Raw genomic sequence first — 18,966 nt, forward strand, 5'->3', positions numbered from 1 at the left:
TCATCTTCCTGGTTCCAGGGCTTCAGCTTTGGGGCTTGCTTTACTGAAATATTCTTTTTGTGTGAGTGTGAATCAGAGTCTCACTATGAAGCCCTGGTTGACCTGATCTTACTATATAGATTGGGCTGGCCTCAAATGTGCAGACTGCCTCTGTCTCCTAAGTACCAGTATTAAAGGCCTGTACCACCAAGACCAGCTCTTAAATATTTTTGACAGACCCTTAACTTCTCACGAATAGCTATGTCAACACTATACAGGCATCAGTGTGATTGACTCATCCTGCTTCTTTCTATTAGCACACATGAAGATAAGTGCTGTTTGTTTGTCTTTGTTTTGAGATATGGATTGGTATAACAACAGCCTCTACTACAGTGACACAAAAGGCAATGTTTATGTGCGGCCACTGAATGGGATGGATGCCTCAGAGAATTATCACATACCCAGCATTGCCGGGGCTGGTGCTTTGGCCTTTGAATGGCTGGGTCACTTTCTCTACTGGGCTGGGAAGACATATGTGGTAAGTCAGAGCCTGGTATCTTGGGTGTTCTAAAGCAATTCCTGCCTACTTCAGTGACTTGCATGGCATAGAGCCATTTCTCCAACTATGGGAAGTAATATTTTAAGAATAAAAAAGTACAGTGTCTGGCGTGTAACAGGTATTCAATAATTATAAGAATTAAAATTCAGGAGATACGTAGTAAAGAGGAGAACAAGGGGAAGGCTCCTCTTCCGTGAAGACATGCATATCCCTTTCAGCCCGAGAAAATTCTCTCTTTTTTAGAAATCATGGGGATGAAGACAGTCTTGTGCATGCTGGACAATGCTCTCCCATTGAGCTGCATTCCTAGCTCCCAATCAAATACCAAGAATGTCACTGAGCATGGTGGTGTATGCCTTTAATCCCAGCCCAGACAAAATCCTAGAGCCAGATGGATCTCTGAGTTCAAGTGCAGTCTGGTCTGAGATCTAGGCCAGCCATGACTATCTAGAGAGGCCCTGAAAAAAAAAAAGGCATCCGTGGGTATTTTGACTGAATACATAATTAGGAATACTGAATGTTTTAACTCAGTTTACTTCTCTAGACATGAAAAGACTATGGAGATTCTATTGAGGCAGGTGCTGTATCTGTTTGCTATTTTTCAAGGTTTAGCCCATTACTCAGCAACCACAGAGTGCTGATAAATATTTGTGTTTGAATGAATAAATGAACATATAAATGAGTGCAAGAACTTGCTAATGAACTTACACCATCCAGAAATAATTATATGATTTGAAAATAATTATCTGGCAATACTGTCATGTTTTCTAGATCCAAAGGCAGTCTGTGTTGACAGGACACACTGACATTGTTGCTCATGTGAAGTTGTTGGTGAATGACATGGCTGTGGATTCAGTTGGTGGCTATCTGTACTGGACTACGCTCTACTCAGTCGAAAGCACCAGACTGAATGGAGAAAGTTCTCTCATACTGCAGGCTCAACCCTGGCTGTCTGGAAAGAAGGTAACAAAGTAAAAGTTAGGATGTCATTATTTATTGGTGCTAAATGTGCCATTCCACAGTAGTGACAATACTGCCTCTACTTACTTTTGTTAAGGTAGATTTCTAAAGGAAATGCTGTTGGAGTAAGATCACTGTATGGCCAATGTTTCTCTAATCCTTATTTGGTGATCAGAACTGATTAATTTCTTAGTTCAAACATAATAATTTCTGTAGTTTACCTTATCCTAAGTGGGCTCACATCTGGCAGGTTTTTAGTGTTAATATATGTATATAATGCATTCTGATTTCTCCCTCACTCTCATTTCCCTCCCATTCCTATTAGTCCTACTGTCCCCACCAGGCTCTTAGATTTACGACACTGGCTTTTGCTCTGTGACTGATTTAGTTTAACCAGGACCATCTGTATGATCACTGGATTGGAACTCTGCACTGGAGCCAAGTGGGGTCGCCAGTGGATGCACAACTGAAGGCAATGTTCCTCATCTTCCTGACTCTATATTTGCAAATAGTTCAGCAGTGAGGGGGGCAGGACCCCCTGAGCTTCTGCTCCATCCATACCTGACTTGATGGGACCATTCTTGTGTGGACTGAGTGTAGGCATTATTAACTGTAGGGGTTCATGAATCCAATGACTGACATCACCCAGAGGATGGCATCTGCAGCCCTTCACTCTTCTGGCTCTTGCATTCTTTCCACCTATATTCCCCAGTGTTACCTGTGGCTTAGAGGAGACCTCATATATGTCTTGTAGAAGACAGAGCACTCATCTATAACTTATTCTTAGCCCCTTGGCATCCAGGAGTCTCTCTACATTTGCCATTGCTAACCAGAAAGAGGGTTCTGTGGTTAAGGTTGAAAGCTGCCTTTGCTTATAGATAAGAACATAAATATTTAGAAGGCAATTTGATACTATCTCAATTAAGCTAAACAACAGAATTCATTTCCTCCTCTAGAGCCTATTAACTCTCCTGACGTGAGTTTTAACTAGGTTTTCAGTATTGGGCATGAATTCCCTCCTGTGGATTAGGCCTCAAATGTAGTCATAGAGTTGGTTACCCCATACCCTATAATTGTAGTGTCACTATTACACAAGTGGCTTGTCTTGTAGTTCCTAGGGTTCAAATGAGGAAAGACTGTCAATGCCCTTCCCCTAAGCAGCTTGCAAAACCCCTTCCTGGACTATGAAGCTAGTTATTAAGGAGAAAGCTTCTAGCTTACTTCCAGCAGCTTGATGTTCCTGCTCATGCAGCCACCATGTGTGTAACCTTCAGAGCAGGTTTACCCTTACCCTTGAGGTTTCTTCACCTTATGTTTTGAGACTAAGTTTCTTCAGTGAATCTAGAGTTCATTGATTCAGCTAGGCCTGCTGGCCAATGAATTCAAGGGACTGACCTGTTTCTGTTTCCCCAGCACTGATGTTATAAATGCACACTGGCACACCCTAGCTTTTGCATGGAGGCTCAGGTCATTATGAACTCAGGTCATTATGCTCATCAGCAGGCACACCATCATCTGAGTCATCTTCTTTTGCACTGGACAGATGTCTAGCTTACCATCTTTCCTTCATGCCACTTGTTCATTTATCACAGACACAAGCTGCTTCCAATCAGCAGACATAAGAAAACACCATCACCTAACTATCTTCAGAAAGACACAATTACTATATGATGAAGAAAAGAGATCCATCTAACATTAATTTTGTTTTGTATTTGACAAGTTCAACTTAGAACATTAAACTTCAGTTATAAAGGTTTCAGTTTAGGTCAGACTACATTAGATGCGATGACTGTTACAGAGATCCAGGTGACACCTTTTAGCTCCATTTAGACACAGGACTGTGGACAGACATAGAGGAATGCAATTGGCCCAATACCTGGGATTTACTTATGGTTGGATACTTTGTTGTATTTGAGCAAAAAGACTTGTGGAATGTCTTGGTAAAACAGAGATAGTTAATTTATGGTTTAGAAAGCTCTATTGTATTTTATTGTAAATAACCAAATGAAGCTGTATCAGCTTCATGCCAGGACCTGAGGAAAAGCCAGGCACGGAGGTGTGCAGCTGTAACCCAGCACTGGTGTGGGGCACAGACACGAGGACACTGGGGCTTGTTGGCCAGCCAGTGTAGACAGAGGGTGAACTCCAAGTGCAGTGAGAGGCCCAGTTTCAAAAAATAAGGTGAAGAAAGCTGGGTGGTGGTGGCACACACCTTTAATCCTAGCACTCAGAAGGCAGAAGCAGGCAGATCTCTGGGAGTTAGAGGCTAGCGTGGTCTACAGAGTGAGTTCCAGGACAGCCAGGGCTACACAGAGAAACCCTGTCTCAAAAGCCAAACCAAGCCAAACCAAACCAAACCAAACAAAAAAAGGAAAAGAGAGACTGAAGTAGGCACCAAACATTGACATCTGACCAACATACACACACACGCACAAAACATGTACCACACATACACACACTAAATAAATAGCCAAATAAAATTGACTCGATTTCATATTAACTGAAAAAAAATCAGTACAGCTTGAAGCATCAGGAAGTAAAAACAGGATTAAAATTTTCAAACCTGGAAAGGACTTTTCACCTAGAAAAGGAACCAATAGAATCTCTGGAGGATTCCATCTGTGATTACAGAACAAGTGCAAGGTCTTACAGTAAAGTACGTTATGGCGATTCTTTTGTAGTAGGGCAAACTGCCAGGAAGGATTTTGTAGTTCTTGGACTTCTTCATGAACTCTTTTACCTTTTTCAGTGACTCATGATTTCTCTTTTTCTTTTCCAGTTCTCCCTCCTCTTTCCCTCCCTCCTGTCCTTGCTACTTTCCATGCTTCCTCCCTCCTTTTTATTCCCTTTCTGAGAAGGAGGGTCTTCTCTCCTGGCCATCCCACTTCCACTTCCTGAGGCCTGGGATCCCGATGTCCCTCCACACTGGGTTCTCATCATTCTTTAGTGCTCCTATCACCTGTTAAGGATGCTGTTTAGCCCTGTTTAGCCCTGGATGCCCCTGAGCACCCAGGTGTGCTGCAGGCAACTCCATTATTCTCAGCTATTTGAGAATATATAACATCTGGAAAGCCAAAGAAAGCAACAAATAACAGAAAGGTCCCATCAACAGTTCCTTAGATTTCTTACGGTCCAGTTCCTACAACAAACAATCTTTCTTCAGGACTCACCTAGACAAACAGATATGAGGCTAAGAAATGGGCTTCAATAAGAAGACAAGGAAAGAGTCGTAATTGGTGGTTTTTACATTTTACCTAAAAATGAGATTTTATATACACTTGAATATCCAATTATAACAAATGAACACTCTGCGAATCTATCTTTATAAACTGTGCCAGAATGCTTTTGGATTCAGTCAACAGAAAATACATTATTTATTCTTTTGGGGTTGAGTAGAGTCTCACATAGCCAAGGCTAGCCTTCAGTTCCCTATGTAGCTGAGGGTGGCCTTGAACTCCTGCTCTTCTGACGAAGACCTCCACTTCCTAAATGCTGGAATTACAGTCTTGTGTAACCAGGTGGCACACTAGAATTATATGGGGAGTTTTATAGCATCCTAGAGATTCATTTTTACCCCCAGGGATCATAATAGGAGAGGATACAGCCTATCTGATCATGACAAAAACTCTATTGGCCAGTATTCTTAGAGAACAAGTGGTTTAAGCAACAGCAGAACTCATTCTCCTATGTGGATAAAGAGTTTGAAGTTACAGCTAGCAATAGACAAGGCTTGATACAAATTCCATTTTAAACTGAGCAGCTCTGGAGTAGGTCGGGAATTGTATTCTTCGAAAGTTTCGGGGTGCTGCCCAGCTGAGAATCCCACTTTGGCTATCATCAGAACTAAGTGTGTAAAACTGAATAACTGGTATTCCTGCCTTTTGAAGAATTTAAGGAAATCTATGTACATTTCCACAAATTATAATTATGTGATATTGATATTTCGTGAAGGTAAAAATCCTTGAAGAGAAATATGTAGTTGTAGTCTGACCTACTCACCAAGCTGTGTTTCAGATCTGTGGGTGATTCACTTTCTTTTTATTTTTTTTGCAGCATGGGGGAATTGAACGAGTGTTTCCAAGCTTGCTAAGCAAGGACTCCAGCTGAGCTGTTTCCTCAGGCCTGGTTCATTTTCTTTACTTCTTTTCTGTTTAGGTTATTGCCCTGACATTAGACCTCAGTGACGGGCTGCTGTATTGGCTGGTGCAGGACAATCAGTGTATTCATCTGTACACAGCTGTTCTTCGAGGACGGGGGTGAGATGATCCCTGGAAGGCTTGAAGAGAATGCTTTGCCTTTCCTAATATGTCTTTTTATTTCTTGAGAAAGCCCTGATGAAAGGGGATAGACTTCAGCTAGACACAGAATTTTTGGTATTGTTATGCTCATATTTTATAAATGGTTAAATGAGAAGTTAACTTATTTGCATGCAGACCTACCTACTGCTGAAGTATCAACCTATAGTGATAGCAAATTCATTCATCTACAGAGGGGTACGGGTATGATCAAATAGGCATGTAGGCTCTTCTTGTTGGTTTTATGTGAACTGATTTCAGTGAAGAAGGTTGAGTGAAGCTACTAGGTAGACCGGAAGGATGCCCTCCCTGGTACCTATGTTAATAACATAGCTATTGTGTGTCTCTGTGGTTTGGGGTTCTTGTGGCTGTTTTTCACATCTCCTCAAATAGGTTTTCTTTTTTAAAAAGTTACAATTGTGCTAGAACCCTAACTCATGTCTCCAGTGTTGTGTTATGGTATGTCCTTGGTGGCTCCAAGCCCGCCTGCCTCCATCTGTATGTCATCTTTGAAACTTTTGCACAGATGACAAATCGATGCCATTTTTGTGGCTTTCTTTCTGGATGGCAACTTTATTTCTAAGGCCTGGAAGAACCCGGTACTAGGTCTTACTTCTGCACTTGCAAGTGCTGTGGAAGAACCACAAGGCAAAACCAGATGTGAACTCTGTAGTGAAGTAGCAAGAATTCAGGTTGTGACATTAGTGTTACCCAAAGCACAAGGATTTGTTAAAACCTGAAACGTGTATATTCTTGCAATTGCTGTATTGCATTAATAAGAAAATTTGGTTTAAGTTTGGTAACTTAAGGAAATTTTAAAAAATCAATTTAATATGAAAGTAAAAACATTGAAAGTTGTTGATGCAAATATTTTTTCTTGTTTGTGTGTTCATATTTATTTAGGAGCACATAATTTTGTGAGTGCTTGCACCTACCAGACCTCCCTAAACTCCAGATGTGCACTCACTGGCTTTATGTTTTAGCAGGGCTGGGGATGCTACCATCACAGAATTTGCAGCCTGGAGTACTTCTGAAATTTCCCAGAATGCACTGATGTACTACAGTGGTCGACTCTTCTGGATCAATGGCTTTAGGATTATTACAGCACAGGAAATAGGTCAGAGAACCAGTGTGTCTGTTTCAGAGTCAGCGAAATTTAATCAGTTCACGATTATACAGACATCCCTCAAGCCTCTGCCAGGTACAGCATTTTATCTATACCAATTCACTTTTATGCTTCATATGTAAACATATACATGTATATAGGTATATATAGTATATATATACATACATACACAAGCGTGCGCGCACGCGCGCGCACGCACGCACACACACACACACACACACACACACACACACACACACACACACACTGGTTTTTCAAGACAGGGTTTCTCTATGTAGCACAGCTATCCTGGAACTCACTCTGTAAACCAGGCTGGTCTTGAACTCAGAGTTTCACCTGCCTCTGTCTCCTGAGTGCTGGGATTAAAGGCAAGCACCACCACTGCCCGGCCTTCAATAGATATTTTGACAGATACTCTCCCTCTTTTAACATACTTCTTAAGAAAAATATTAGTGGTTCGTTTGATTTGTTTATAGCAAATTTAATCTTAACAAATATATATCCTGCAATAGTTAAAGATAATTTTCAAGGTATTTTAAAAGGAAATGAAAAATAATTGGCATTTGTATGTTTAGAGTCAAGGTCTCATGTAGTCAAGATGGACCCAGGAATCATTTTATCGCTGAAACGGCCCTTGAACTTCTGGTCCCTCTGCCTGCAACTTCTGGTGGGATTGCAAGAATGCACCACCACATCTGGTTTTAATTCTAATTATTTGCAGTTCCTGTTGGGTTTCCATGAATCTATCCTTAGATTTCTTGCTGCTTCTTTCTTTCTTTTTCATTCCATAGGGAACTTTTCCTCTACTCCCAAGGTGATCCCAGATTCTGTTCAGGAGTCTTCATTTCGGATTGAAGGAGACACTTCAAATTTCCAAATCCTGTGGACTGAGCCCCCTGCAGTGGACTGGGGCATAGTTTTCTACAGTGTGGAATTTAGTGCTCAGTCTAAGGTATGTTGCTGGTTCAATACCATTTCCCAAAGGCTCCTCCTCACTGTGCCAGCAGGGTGTGTGCCTGTGATTTGTACACTTAGCCAAACGCATCTCTTTGGTTGTTTTTTCATAGCATTTGGTTACTAAGCAGATGCCTGAGAACACTTATGCAGATGTCTTTGCTTTGTGCTAACTGTGGTGTGGGCTACAGTTTAGCTGGTTTATCGAAAAGCCATATCAAAAACAATTATCAAAATTTGCATCTCTAAGATTTCAAGTCTTGATTTTAGAAGTAAACCATAACTCAGAAGTTTTAGTTAGTTGTGAGTGCAAAAGTCAATACTTTTTCCTCTAAAAATGTTTTGTGCTTATATTTTAGTTCCTGGCTATTGAACAACAGTCTTTACCCATGTTTACTGTGGAAGGGCTGGAGCCCTATGCCTTATTTAATCTTTCTGTCACTCCATATACTTACTGGGGAAAGGGCCAAAAAACATCTCTATCACTTCGTACACCTGAATCAGGTAAAAGAAAATCTCTTTGTAAACAATAATAAGCTGCAAATTCTTACTTTACTTGATCTGGAATGGATAGTCATTAATAGTTAAAATAACTTTCAGTTTGATTGAGGTGTATAGGTTCAACCACCTTTCAATGACTTCTTGGAGATTAGAATAGTATCACCAAAATGAGCCAGTAAATATATTCCCAAAGATTAATATTTGAAAGGCTAAGAATTATTTTTGCTCTACTGTAGTGATATTTAAGAGGCAAAAACATGTTTCAGGGGGCTGGAGAGATGGCTCAGTGGTTAAGAGCAATGGTTGCTCTTCCAGAAGTTCTGAGTTTAATTCCCAGCAACCACGTAGTGGCTCACAACCATCTGTGATGAAATCTGGTGCCCTCTTCTGGCCTGCAGGGGTACATGCAGACAGAACACTATACATAATAAATAAATAAATCTTAAAAACACACACACACACACACACACACAAAAAAAACCAAACCCATGTTTCAGGAAGCCCGTGAAACATCTCATTGGGTAAATGGGCTCTACAGAGCAGTAGGTATTAACAATATTGGTTACTCAGTGTTCTGGGTGTCTAGATTTTATGCTTCTTGGAAATATATTTGAAAAAGAACACCAGGCTTATCCTCACAGGTGTATAAAGCATCTTTGCAGACATCACACTTGTATTAAACATTTATTACCTACCTATGCTGGATCCCTACACAGATCTGAGGTACAAGACAGGTATTGTAGTCTTAGTTACAGAAGTGAGGAAGGAAGCCCAGAGTGGCTCGTGTGAAATAGTTGCTAAGTGACAAGAGCATAATCCAGTTTTTACTGGAGTTGCTGAGATCTCATTGAGTTACTGTTGCAAATATTGGTAAATGACAGCATCATATTAATTTCACTTCTATGAACTTCCAATAGAGCAGGCGGTAATAGCTCAGTAAAGACAGATCCACTCAGCAGTGCACTTTTTATGGTATGACTTAGTCAATAATATTTATACACAAGCCTCATGGCGGGAACATAGTGGAACTTGAGCATGTTCTGCTGCAGGTAGCATTTGGATCCAGGTGTACTCTAAGATTGTCTTAGGCTTCCAGCTTTGGTGGTACAGTTCTGTGGAAATGAATTTGAACTGCATCCCTCAGGGCATCCCACTGGAGCCTGTGAGATATCTGATAGACATTCAGGGCCATGGAAGAATAAGGGGATTTGGCTCATACCCCAGAATATTTGCAACATAGCAAACAGTATCCAAGCTCACCAATTTTTATTAAGCGCTTATTATATGCCACTTCAATACTAGATTTGGGGAGGTCTTAAATAAGGAATAAGAATAGTTTTTTTTTTTTAAAATGGAGTCCATAAACCATTTTGGAAATGAAACACATCTGCTTCTAATATAATAGAAACGAAGCCATGATAACTGAGTTGGGTAGCATGACCTATAGCAGTCCGATAATGCAATAAAATCTTCAGCTTTGTCAAGATACTGCAAGTATTCCTAGAAGAGGGAGATGCACATGAATTGATATGGTACAGAAGACCTTTTGGTGCAGAAACTTTGACTGGATTGTGAGAGATTGAGTAAGAACAGATAGATAGGTCTTAGTCACTGTTGGGTGATTGTTATCAGAGCAGGGAGCATGGTGGCACAGAGGAGGTATGGCCCTGAAGCTGAGAGCTTTATATCCTGATCCACAGGCAGCAGGGGGAGAGAAAGACACTGAGCCTGGCTTTTGAAGCCTCAAAGCCCACCCCCAGTGACATGCTTCCTCCCACAAGGCCACACCTTCTCCAACAAGGCCACACCTTCTCCAACAAGGCCACACCTTCTCCAACAAGGCCACACCTCCTAATTCTACTAAGTATTCAAACATATGAGCCTATGGGGGCTATTCCTATTCAAATCACCACAGGATTTTATACCATAGGAGAAGTACAGTGTAAGAAGGACTGGAAGGAGTGCATGTGTAAGGGAGGAACATTAGGAAGCAATAGTACCGGAAATGGGGAAGGTGTGAGCCCTGAGACCTTGCAGAGGACTTTCAAGACAGAAGAGACATATATGGAATAGTGACCTGATAGTGCACGGCTTGGTCCAGCTCTATCATAGCTGGAGATGCCCCTGCCATCCAGGGGATATTCGTCAGCCATCTCCACCACTTTCTGACTCCTTGAGGGTTAGCCTTAAGAGAGCCAAAGTGCCTACATGCTGTATTTTACCTCTTGAACTGAGTGAAGGCCAGTTATAGTCATTGTCCCCCTCCCCTTAGTAACTGACATCAGCTAAACCACTCTATCAGGATGAGAGTGAATGGGACACTTCCTTAGGGATAACCAGTTACCTTTCCTCTGTCTGGGGCACAGAGATGAGAAAGATGAACTTAAGTGGTGGTAAGAGGACATTGGGTGGGCTGAAAGGACATCGTGGAGACTTGCTGAAATATCAAGATGAGCTTCGGAAGAAACTGTGGATTATTCTTCTACACAGACTTAAGAATGAGAGTAATGTACTTTGACTATCTGGAATGAGAAATACTTTTTGGCAAGACGTCCACACCATGATCATGGGCAGTAAAAGTCAGCCTTCCATTATATCCCATCCTGTCTATGCATCTAATTTTCAGTGCCATCAGCTCCAGAGAACCCCAGAATATTTATATTGTCATGTGGAAGATACGTCAACAAGAATGAAGTTGTGGTAGAGTTTAGGTGGAGCAAACCTAAGCATGCAAATGGAGTGCTAACCAAGTTTGAAATCATCTATCGTATATCTGAACAAAGTGGCACAAACAAGACAACTGAAGACTGGATTTCTGTCAACGTCATACCCCCAGTGATGTCTTTTCAGCTGGAGGCCATGAGTCCTGGGTATATTGTTGCCTTCCAGGTATGAGAGAGAAACAGAGATACATATTTTTGCTTTCAGAGTTTATTTTTGTTATTCTTAAATCCTGTTCTTGCATATCTGCATGTGAATATGTACATGTATATACAGGTGCCCATGGAGGCCAGAGGTAATGGATCCCTGGAGCAGAAGTTACAGACAGTTGTGAGCCCCCCTTTTGGGCCCTGGGAACTGAATTTGGGCTCCTTAAAAGAGGAGTAAGCGCTCTTGACTGCTAAGCTGTCTGCAGTTCCTCGGTGATGAATATTGATATTTTGGTTGTGAGCCTAGAATTTAATGGCTGAGCCATCTTCCAGCCCTGGGATATGAATTTTAATAGTGTAATGGATGGTTAATTAAAAGACTGAGTTAAGATATTCCTACTCTGCTAATAATTTAATTCCACTGTGCCCAGAGGCATCAAGTGGCCAGCAGAAGCACACAGGCCAGACAGCACAGCTTGGGTAGAGGATGTTTTGAAAATAGTCTTGCATTCAGAGTATTGCTCACATTTAGAGTAACTCGTTATGAATTCATGTACTCATAAGCTACCTATCACGAGCAATTATTTTGCACTCATTTTCACAGCTGATCCCTGAATCTGCCAGCTCACTCCTGAGGCTGCATGACTAGGCAGCAATATTCCACACGCAGCTTCTGTGGTTCTTGGCAGCATGTGGCAACATCCCTGTGAATTACCCGAATGTCCAGACCAGAACTGCATGTGGGAATAGAAGTTTAGGACCTACATAGCTGATATTGCATAGTCATAGTTTGTCCACCAATAGAGGAGAAAGAGATGGGGAGTCAGGAAAATAATCAACTGCCATGCCACTCGAATGTTTTAAATTTGTGAAATAATTTTTTTACTTAAAATGGACAGCTTGATAATTTTCATTTCCCCACCAATTACTGTATACATGACAATAGCATATATTTACATTTATTTTCCACATCTTCTGGGGAGAAATGTTTTGGAGATTACTTTGGAGGTTTTAGTTTCCTATGGATCCTTTTTAAATTTTAAATTTAATAATTATATTGATAACTTATTAGATCTCTCTCAATGTATATACACATAAAAATTAAAATAAAAAATAATGCTATTTTCTAATTGTTAAGATCAATAAATATGCCAGGTAGATACATATTCTAACTGTGTCTGTAGATATTTATATGTAGCTTCAAATTTCAGTCCATATAGAATCACACAAAGTGACATGTCTGGGTACATTTAGCACAGTTTCATTCAGAAGTGAACATTGCTTGAATTGATAAATGCACACACAGACATTAATGTTTAATACAGTAAAATACGTTTAATGCTAGAAATACACAAAAAAACAATCTGTTGCACGTTTGGAGAGATGGTCCAGCAGTTAAAAGCACTTGTTGCTCTTTCAGAGGATCCAAGTTCAATTCCTACCACCTACCCACAAGGTGATTTCATAGGATCCAATGCCCTCTTCTGATCTCCAAGGGTACCATATACAGATATGGCATGTATACATACACACAACTAAAATATGTACAAAATGAAATAAATACATTAAAAAATTCTGGGCAGTGATGGCACATGTCTTTAATCCCAGCACTTGGAAGGCAGAGGTATGTAGATTTCTGAGTTTAAGGCCAGCCTGGTCTACAGATTGAGTTCCAGTACAGCCAGAAACACCACCACCACCACCACCAATAAGAACAACAAAACACAACAATATTAAAAACAAACAAACAAACCCCAAACAAAAAAAGCAAAACAAACAACAACAAAAAATGAACCAAATAAAACAAAAACCAATCTGAGCCGGGCGTTGGTGGCACACACCTTTAATCCCAGCACTCGGGAGGCAGAGGCAGGTGGATCTCTGTGAGTTTGAGACCAGCCTGCTCTACAAGAGCTAGTTCCAGGACAGCCTCCAAAGCCACAGAGAAACCCTGTCTCAAAAAACCAAAAAAGCAAAACAAAAAAACAAAAACAAAACAAAAACAAAACAAAAGCAAAAACAAAACAAAAAAAAACCCCAGAATGACACTTTCTTGATAGAGCACTTTGGGTCTTGTACTTTGAGGACATCATCATACGTGCCAGTTTTCCTTGTAGTCGATTTTACATATACAAGGTTTGGGAATGGAAATGATTTTTTACAAAATAAAATATGTTTAAAACTTAAAATAAGGAACTTTCCTGTTAGGATGTAGCATGACACAGTGAAAGAGAAAATATACAAGTCTCAGAAGGTGTGGTCTTCTGCAGTCTCCAATTGTGTGCCATAGATGAACTTATACATAACACTGATCCAGTTTCTACTCCTAAGCAGCTGTGAAGATCCAAGGAGGGTGTGTGTGAAGTGCATATTTACTTTTAAATACAAGTAGTCTTAGTTATTTTCTCCTCCCAAACCTCCTTTCAGAAAGAAGAGTAAATTTAGCTTACCACAATTTGTACAGTTTTATATCTCTTAACTATTTTATGTAACCTAATCTTTTATTTAAAAATATTTAAATGAGTAAAGATCACTTGTGTTCCAGGTGTGATGATTAGTGATTAGTTGTACACATATTGGCTAATGATTGACAAAATAAAAATAATCCGCACATCCATCGTTACCTGTGTTACACAGTAAGTCTCCAGAACTTTCCTATGTAATAGAGATATTATTTAATATTCTTCACACTTTTCTAGGTCAGAAAACCAGTTTTTGGGTACAGGTCAATATTCCCCCCTTAGTTATTACAATGTACTTAGATGTAAACAACGATTATAAATTATTTATAATTTGTATTAGGTGTATACAATGAATATTGCATAATTTATCAGTCTCTGAATTTACTGCTAACGAGGACACCTATGCATACATTTAAAAACTTTTCTTCCTATTCTTTAGGTTCGTGTCTTCACATCCAAAGGGCCAGGACCATTTTCTGATATGGTGGTGTCTAAAACATCAGGTATTTTGTTACCTAAAATTTTTTTAAAAAGATTTTATTTATTTATTATGTATACAACATTCTGCTTCCATGTATATCTGCACACCAGAAGAGGGCACCAGATCTCATAAGGGATGGTTATGAGCCACCATGTGGTTGCTAGGAATTAAACTCAGGACCTCTGGAAGAACAGCCAGTGCTCTTAACCTCTGAGCCATCTCTCCAGCCCGTTACCTAAAAATTTATAAATAATTATTTAAAGGTATACATTTGTGTTGGTATGTTTAGGAAATGAATGACAGCTCTGGATTAAAAGTTAGGGTCAGAATATATATATATGTAATCCACATCAAAGTAGTTTGAAGAAACTCAGTCTCAGAGGGCCTGAGAGTCTTCGTGGAGCCTGATGTGTTAGACACATCTGAAGTGGCCCATGGATTTCTCCATGACTGGTGATGTCTGACCAGAAGCTTGTTTCTCATGTGCATTCTCTATTTATTTTTCATTTGCAGAAATCAAACCATTTCCATATCTTATATCTCTTCTTGGCAATAAGATTGTGTTTCTAGATATGGATCAAAAAAAAGTTCTGTGGACATTTTCCACAGAGGGAGACATCAGCACAGTGGGGTACACGGCCGATGATGAAATGGGGTATTTTGTGCAAGGAGACTCACTCTTCCTTCTGAATTTGCACAATCGTTCCAGCTCCAAGGTATTTCCCTTTGAGATTCTTTTCACGTGAAGGATGTAATTAAGATGACTGGCCAGTGGGTGAGCCTTTAAGATTAGAATGACTGAAATAGTAAGTAAACGTATAGTCATTTAACCACACATAAATACAGAATGGATTTATGCATGTGTCAGTCAAGACTGGTTGCTGGGTTAAGGTACTGTATTTACTCCTGGGGCCATTGAGAGATGGTAGTGTCTCGTAGAACAAGGATCTGAGAGAATCAACCTGAAGAGAAGAGAGAAAAGGTTTGTTTTGACTCACAGTTCTGGAGGCTTTGGCTGTAGTTCTTTGGACTTGTTGCTTTTGAGTCCTTGGTGAGGATGCACCCCATGGTGGGTAGCACACTGATTAGTCAGCTGCTCAACTCTTACTCAAGAGTGGACAGACAGAAAGAGATGTGGGTTCACAGACCCACACCCCATGACCCAGACATTCCTCACACGGTACTACCTCTTGCCTCTTCGCACAGTCACAAGGTTTGGGCCATGTCTTTAACTCATGGGCTTTGGAGGAACCTTCTAGAACTGCACTCCACCAGGAGGCAAAACATTGCAGGCCTTGCTCTTCACAAAGCTGGTCTACAGTTACTCTGACACTAGGAGGTCGGTACTACACAATGAGCAAGGTGGTGAATGAACTTTAGTGTCTGATTTCAGGGGACTTACTTATGCTTCTACTGCTTGCTGGAGCCGAGACCAGAAGCCAGACACTGACTATCTAAATGGTGTCTGATCTTCGGATTCTTGTGAAGAGCAAAGGAGGTGATCGATTAACACACACAGCCCAACACCTGGTCTGTGGTAGCCATTCACTAGATAGGAATCAACATCAAGGATAGAGCAGTGTAATTGCTATTCAGGGAGCAGGGCATGTGGAATCCCAGCCCAGGCTAAGGTGGTGCTCTACAGAAAGCACAAGCAGTTCATCTTTTGCATAAAGATGAACCCAGTAAAGGTGGGGGAAGAGCAGCAGGAGAGCTCCAGGACAAAGGCAGGGAAACAAGGAAGACACAGCATGTTTGGGAGAGTAAAGAGAGTGAGTGTGGAGTAAGGGTGTAGGTGAGGGTACTGAAGCTGAGGAGGGAGGCGGGACAGTCAGGTGTCAATCTGGGAAGCTTATTAAAGAAATGTAAGTCACTTATTGGTCAAATGGTGGTGATCTTTTAATTTTAAGTCTTGTAAAATTTTATTATTATTATTTTTTCCTTTTTCAGTTTTTCTTTCTTTTTTAATTTAAATTAAACACAATCTTATTTTACATACCAGTCCCAGTTCCCTCTCCCGCTCATCTTCCCATGCCCCTCACTGACCCCCCATCCCATCCCTCTTCTGCTCCATAGAAAGGGTGAGGATCCTTAATGTCTGTCACATCATTTGGCGCAGGGCCTAGGGCCTCCCCCATGTATCTAGGCTGAGAGAGTAGCCCTCTGTGGGGAATGGGCTCCCCAAATCCGTGCACTAGGGAGAAATACTGATCCACTGCCAGAGGCCCCATAGACTGCTCAGGCCTCCTGACTGACACCCACATTTCAGGGGGCCTGGTTTGGTCCTGTGCTGGTTCCCCAGCTGTCAGACTGGGGTCTGTGAGCTCCCACTTGCTCAGGTCAGCTGTTTCTGTGGGTTTCCCGAGCATGGTCTTGACCCCTTTCCTCATCACTCCTCCCTCTCTACAACTAGATTCCCGGAGTTCAGCTCAGTGTTTCGCTGTGTATCTCTGCTTCTGCTTCCATCAGCTACTGGGTGAAGGCTCTAGGGTGGCATTTAAGGTAGTCATCAACCCCATTATAGAGGAAGGGCATTTAAGGTAGCCTCTCCACTATTGCTTAGATTCTCAGTTGGGGTTGTCTGGTGTTTTGTCTGTGTGAGGGTGTTGGGTCCCCCAGAAGTGGAATTACGACAGTCATGAGCTGCCATGTTGGGTGATGTGAATTGGACCAGGGTCCTCTGGAAGAGCAGCCAGTCGGTGCTCTTAACTGCTGAGCCATCCATCACTCCAGCCTCTTAAATTTTTATTTTATTATATTTTCTTCTTCTCTTCTTCTTCTTCTTTTCCTTCCTTCCTTCCTTCCTTCCTTCTTTCCCTCCATCCCTTCCTCCCTCCCTCCCCCACCTCTTTTTTTTTGAGATAAAGTCTTGCATGGCACAGGCTGACCTCATATTAACTATGCAGCTGAGGCTGACATTGGACTCCTGATTCCCTTCCTTCCTCCTGCTCAGTGCTGGCCTTGCAGATGTACACCATGACTTCCAGCTTTAGATTACGTTTTAGAATGCTCTCTTTTAGCGTTGGAAATCATAGAGGTGACAGTCAGTGACGTGAGAATGGAGATGCCAAGCTGCTGAGGGATTCTCACAGAGGCTAGTTTCGAATGTAGTGATAGGAGAAGAAAATGAAGGGGAGCCATATACGTGCAGAATGACTCATTGGGTTAATATCAGACATCTTTAACAATATGAAGTACAAGAGAAAAAGAGGTTTGGGAATGGGGTGATCAGTTCTTATTTTTGGAGTAACTCATATGGAAATGTTCATAAGGTGGTTTGATATTTGAGTCCCTAACTGAATGAAACATCTCCTCTGAAGACGGGGAGTTTTAGTCCTGGTTTGCAGATCGGAGCTGAAGCCAAGTGGCCAAAATAATCTAGGACGGATGTACAGTGTGATAAGAAGGCTTGAGTTACAGTTGTCATGGTACAGAAGGAGCGAGGCTGGAGGTTACAGAAGAGTTCAATGCATAGTGTCTCGAACAGTCACAGCAGTCTCCAAGTGGAAAAGAATCAACACTGTTCCTAGCTGTGCTCTCTCCCCATGTTAAGCTCCTCCAGGGTGCACTGGTTTCTGATGTTGCAGTTACTGCAGTGGACTGGATTGCAAGGCGCCTCTACTTTGCACTGAAAACATCACAAGATGGAACACAGATGTTTGATGTTGACCTTGAACACAAGGTGAAATCTCCTAGGGAGTTGAAGATTTGCAAAAGGCATTCAGCAATCATTTCTTTCTCTGTGTATCCCCTTTTAAGGTATGAGTATCTTTGACCTGAACTCCTTCCCATTATTCTTATCTCAGCTTCCAGGTGCTGGGACTACATAGTTGGGAGTTATATTAAATTACAATAAATAGTTCTGAGTCAAGTTTGGTGGTCTGTATGTATCATCCTGATTACTCAAAAGTCAGATATAGGAACATTGTGGGTTCTAAGCCAACCACAGTGATTTAGTAAGACCCTCCAACTCAACATCTAGAAAGTAAGAGTAAGAAGTAGGGCTTAGAGATAGAATTTTCATTTAGTTTCTAGGTTCATTCTACCATATAAACTTTTTTCCCACAACTAACCAACAATCAAGATTATAATCTTAATGCGTATTGAAACTTTGACTAACCTACAGATAGGCTAATTACCGGAAGGAAAGCCATAGGAAATTTTTATATCAGTGAATTTTATAACGCCTCAGGTGGTAAAAACAAGAAGTGGATGGAGACAAAGATGGGATGACAAAGCAGCACAGATGGGCAGCAGCTGTGGCCCAGAAAAACTCTTGTGGGTTCGTCCATCTTCATACAGTTCATATCTGTATAATGGAGTCTTAGGACCTCCATTCAGCAACTGAGCACCAACTTCCCAGCTTGGAAAGGATGTTTTTATTTGTACCACAAGCATGGATATAGACCATTTTGAAACTAGGTTGTTTATTGGCCTTAAGAAACAGAAAAAGGAAGAGAGTAGAGAAGGGCATACTGAAAAATATGAAAATATATTTAGAATTTATAGCTGTTGAGGGCCACTGAAGATACTCAGACTATGAGTCAAGGGTCATTAGAGTCCAGGGCTTTGGCTGCAACACATTATAAAAAAAACCAACAAAACAAAACATTGGGCAACAGTGAGTTGGACTTTTTGTAATCTCCTCCATCTCAGAAGGAAGTCATTTGATATTTGGACAAGCTTACTCTCAAGGCTATATTTGCCCTCTCATGATTATTATACAGATATTTGAAGTGACATATTTGCCTCGTTAAACTAAAGGGATTTTTCCTCCTT

The 18,966-nt window shown here is 41.0% G+C and overlaps 1 protein-coding gene across 1 annotated transcript in view; it reads left to right on the forward strand.

Annotated features, from left to right (window-relative positions):
- Positions 1-18,966, forward strand: part of Ros1 (ROS proto-oncogene 1, receptor tyrosine kinase) — a 127,048-nt gene that overhangs the window by 46,955 nt on the left and 61,127 nt on the right. Inside the window, exons 16-25 of the mRNA XM_027402106.2 lie at positions 339-517; positions 1,310-1,501; positions 5,654-5,754; positions 6,780-6,994; positions 7,711-7,871; positions 8,233-8,377; positions 11,001-11,263; positions 14,146-14,209; positions 14,701-14,903; positions 17,741-17,946. Of these exons, the coding sequence (XP_027257907.1) occupies positions 339-517; positions 1,310-1,501; positions 5,654-5,754; positions 6,780-6,994; positions 7,711-7,871; positions 8,233-8,377; positions 11,001-11,263; positions 14,146-14,209; positions 14,701-14,903; positions 17,741-17,946 (1,729 nt within the window). The remainder of the gene's footprint in view (positions 1-338; positions 518-1,309; positions 1,502-5,653; positions 5,755-6,779; positions 6,995-7,710; positions 7,872-8,232; positions 8,378-11,000; positions 11,264-14,145; positions 14,210-14,700; positions 14,904-17,740; positions 17,947-18,966) is intronic.

Source organism: Cricetulus griseus, chromosome 2, assembly GCF_003668045.3.
Source record: "Cricetulus griseus strain 17A/GY chromosome 2, alternate assembly CriGri-PICRH-1.0, whole genome shotgun sequence".
NCBI lineage: Eukaryota > Metazoa > Chordata > Mammalia > Rodentia > Cricetidae > Cricetulus > Cricetulus griseus.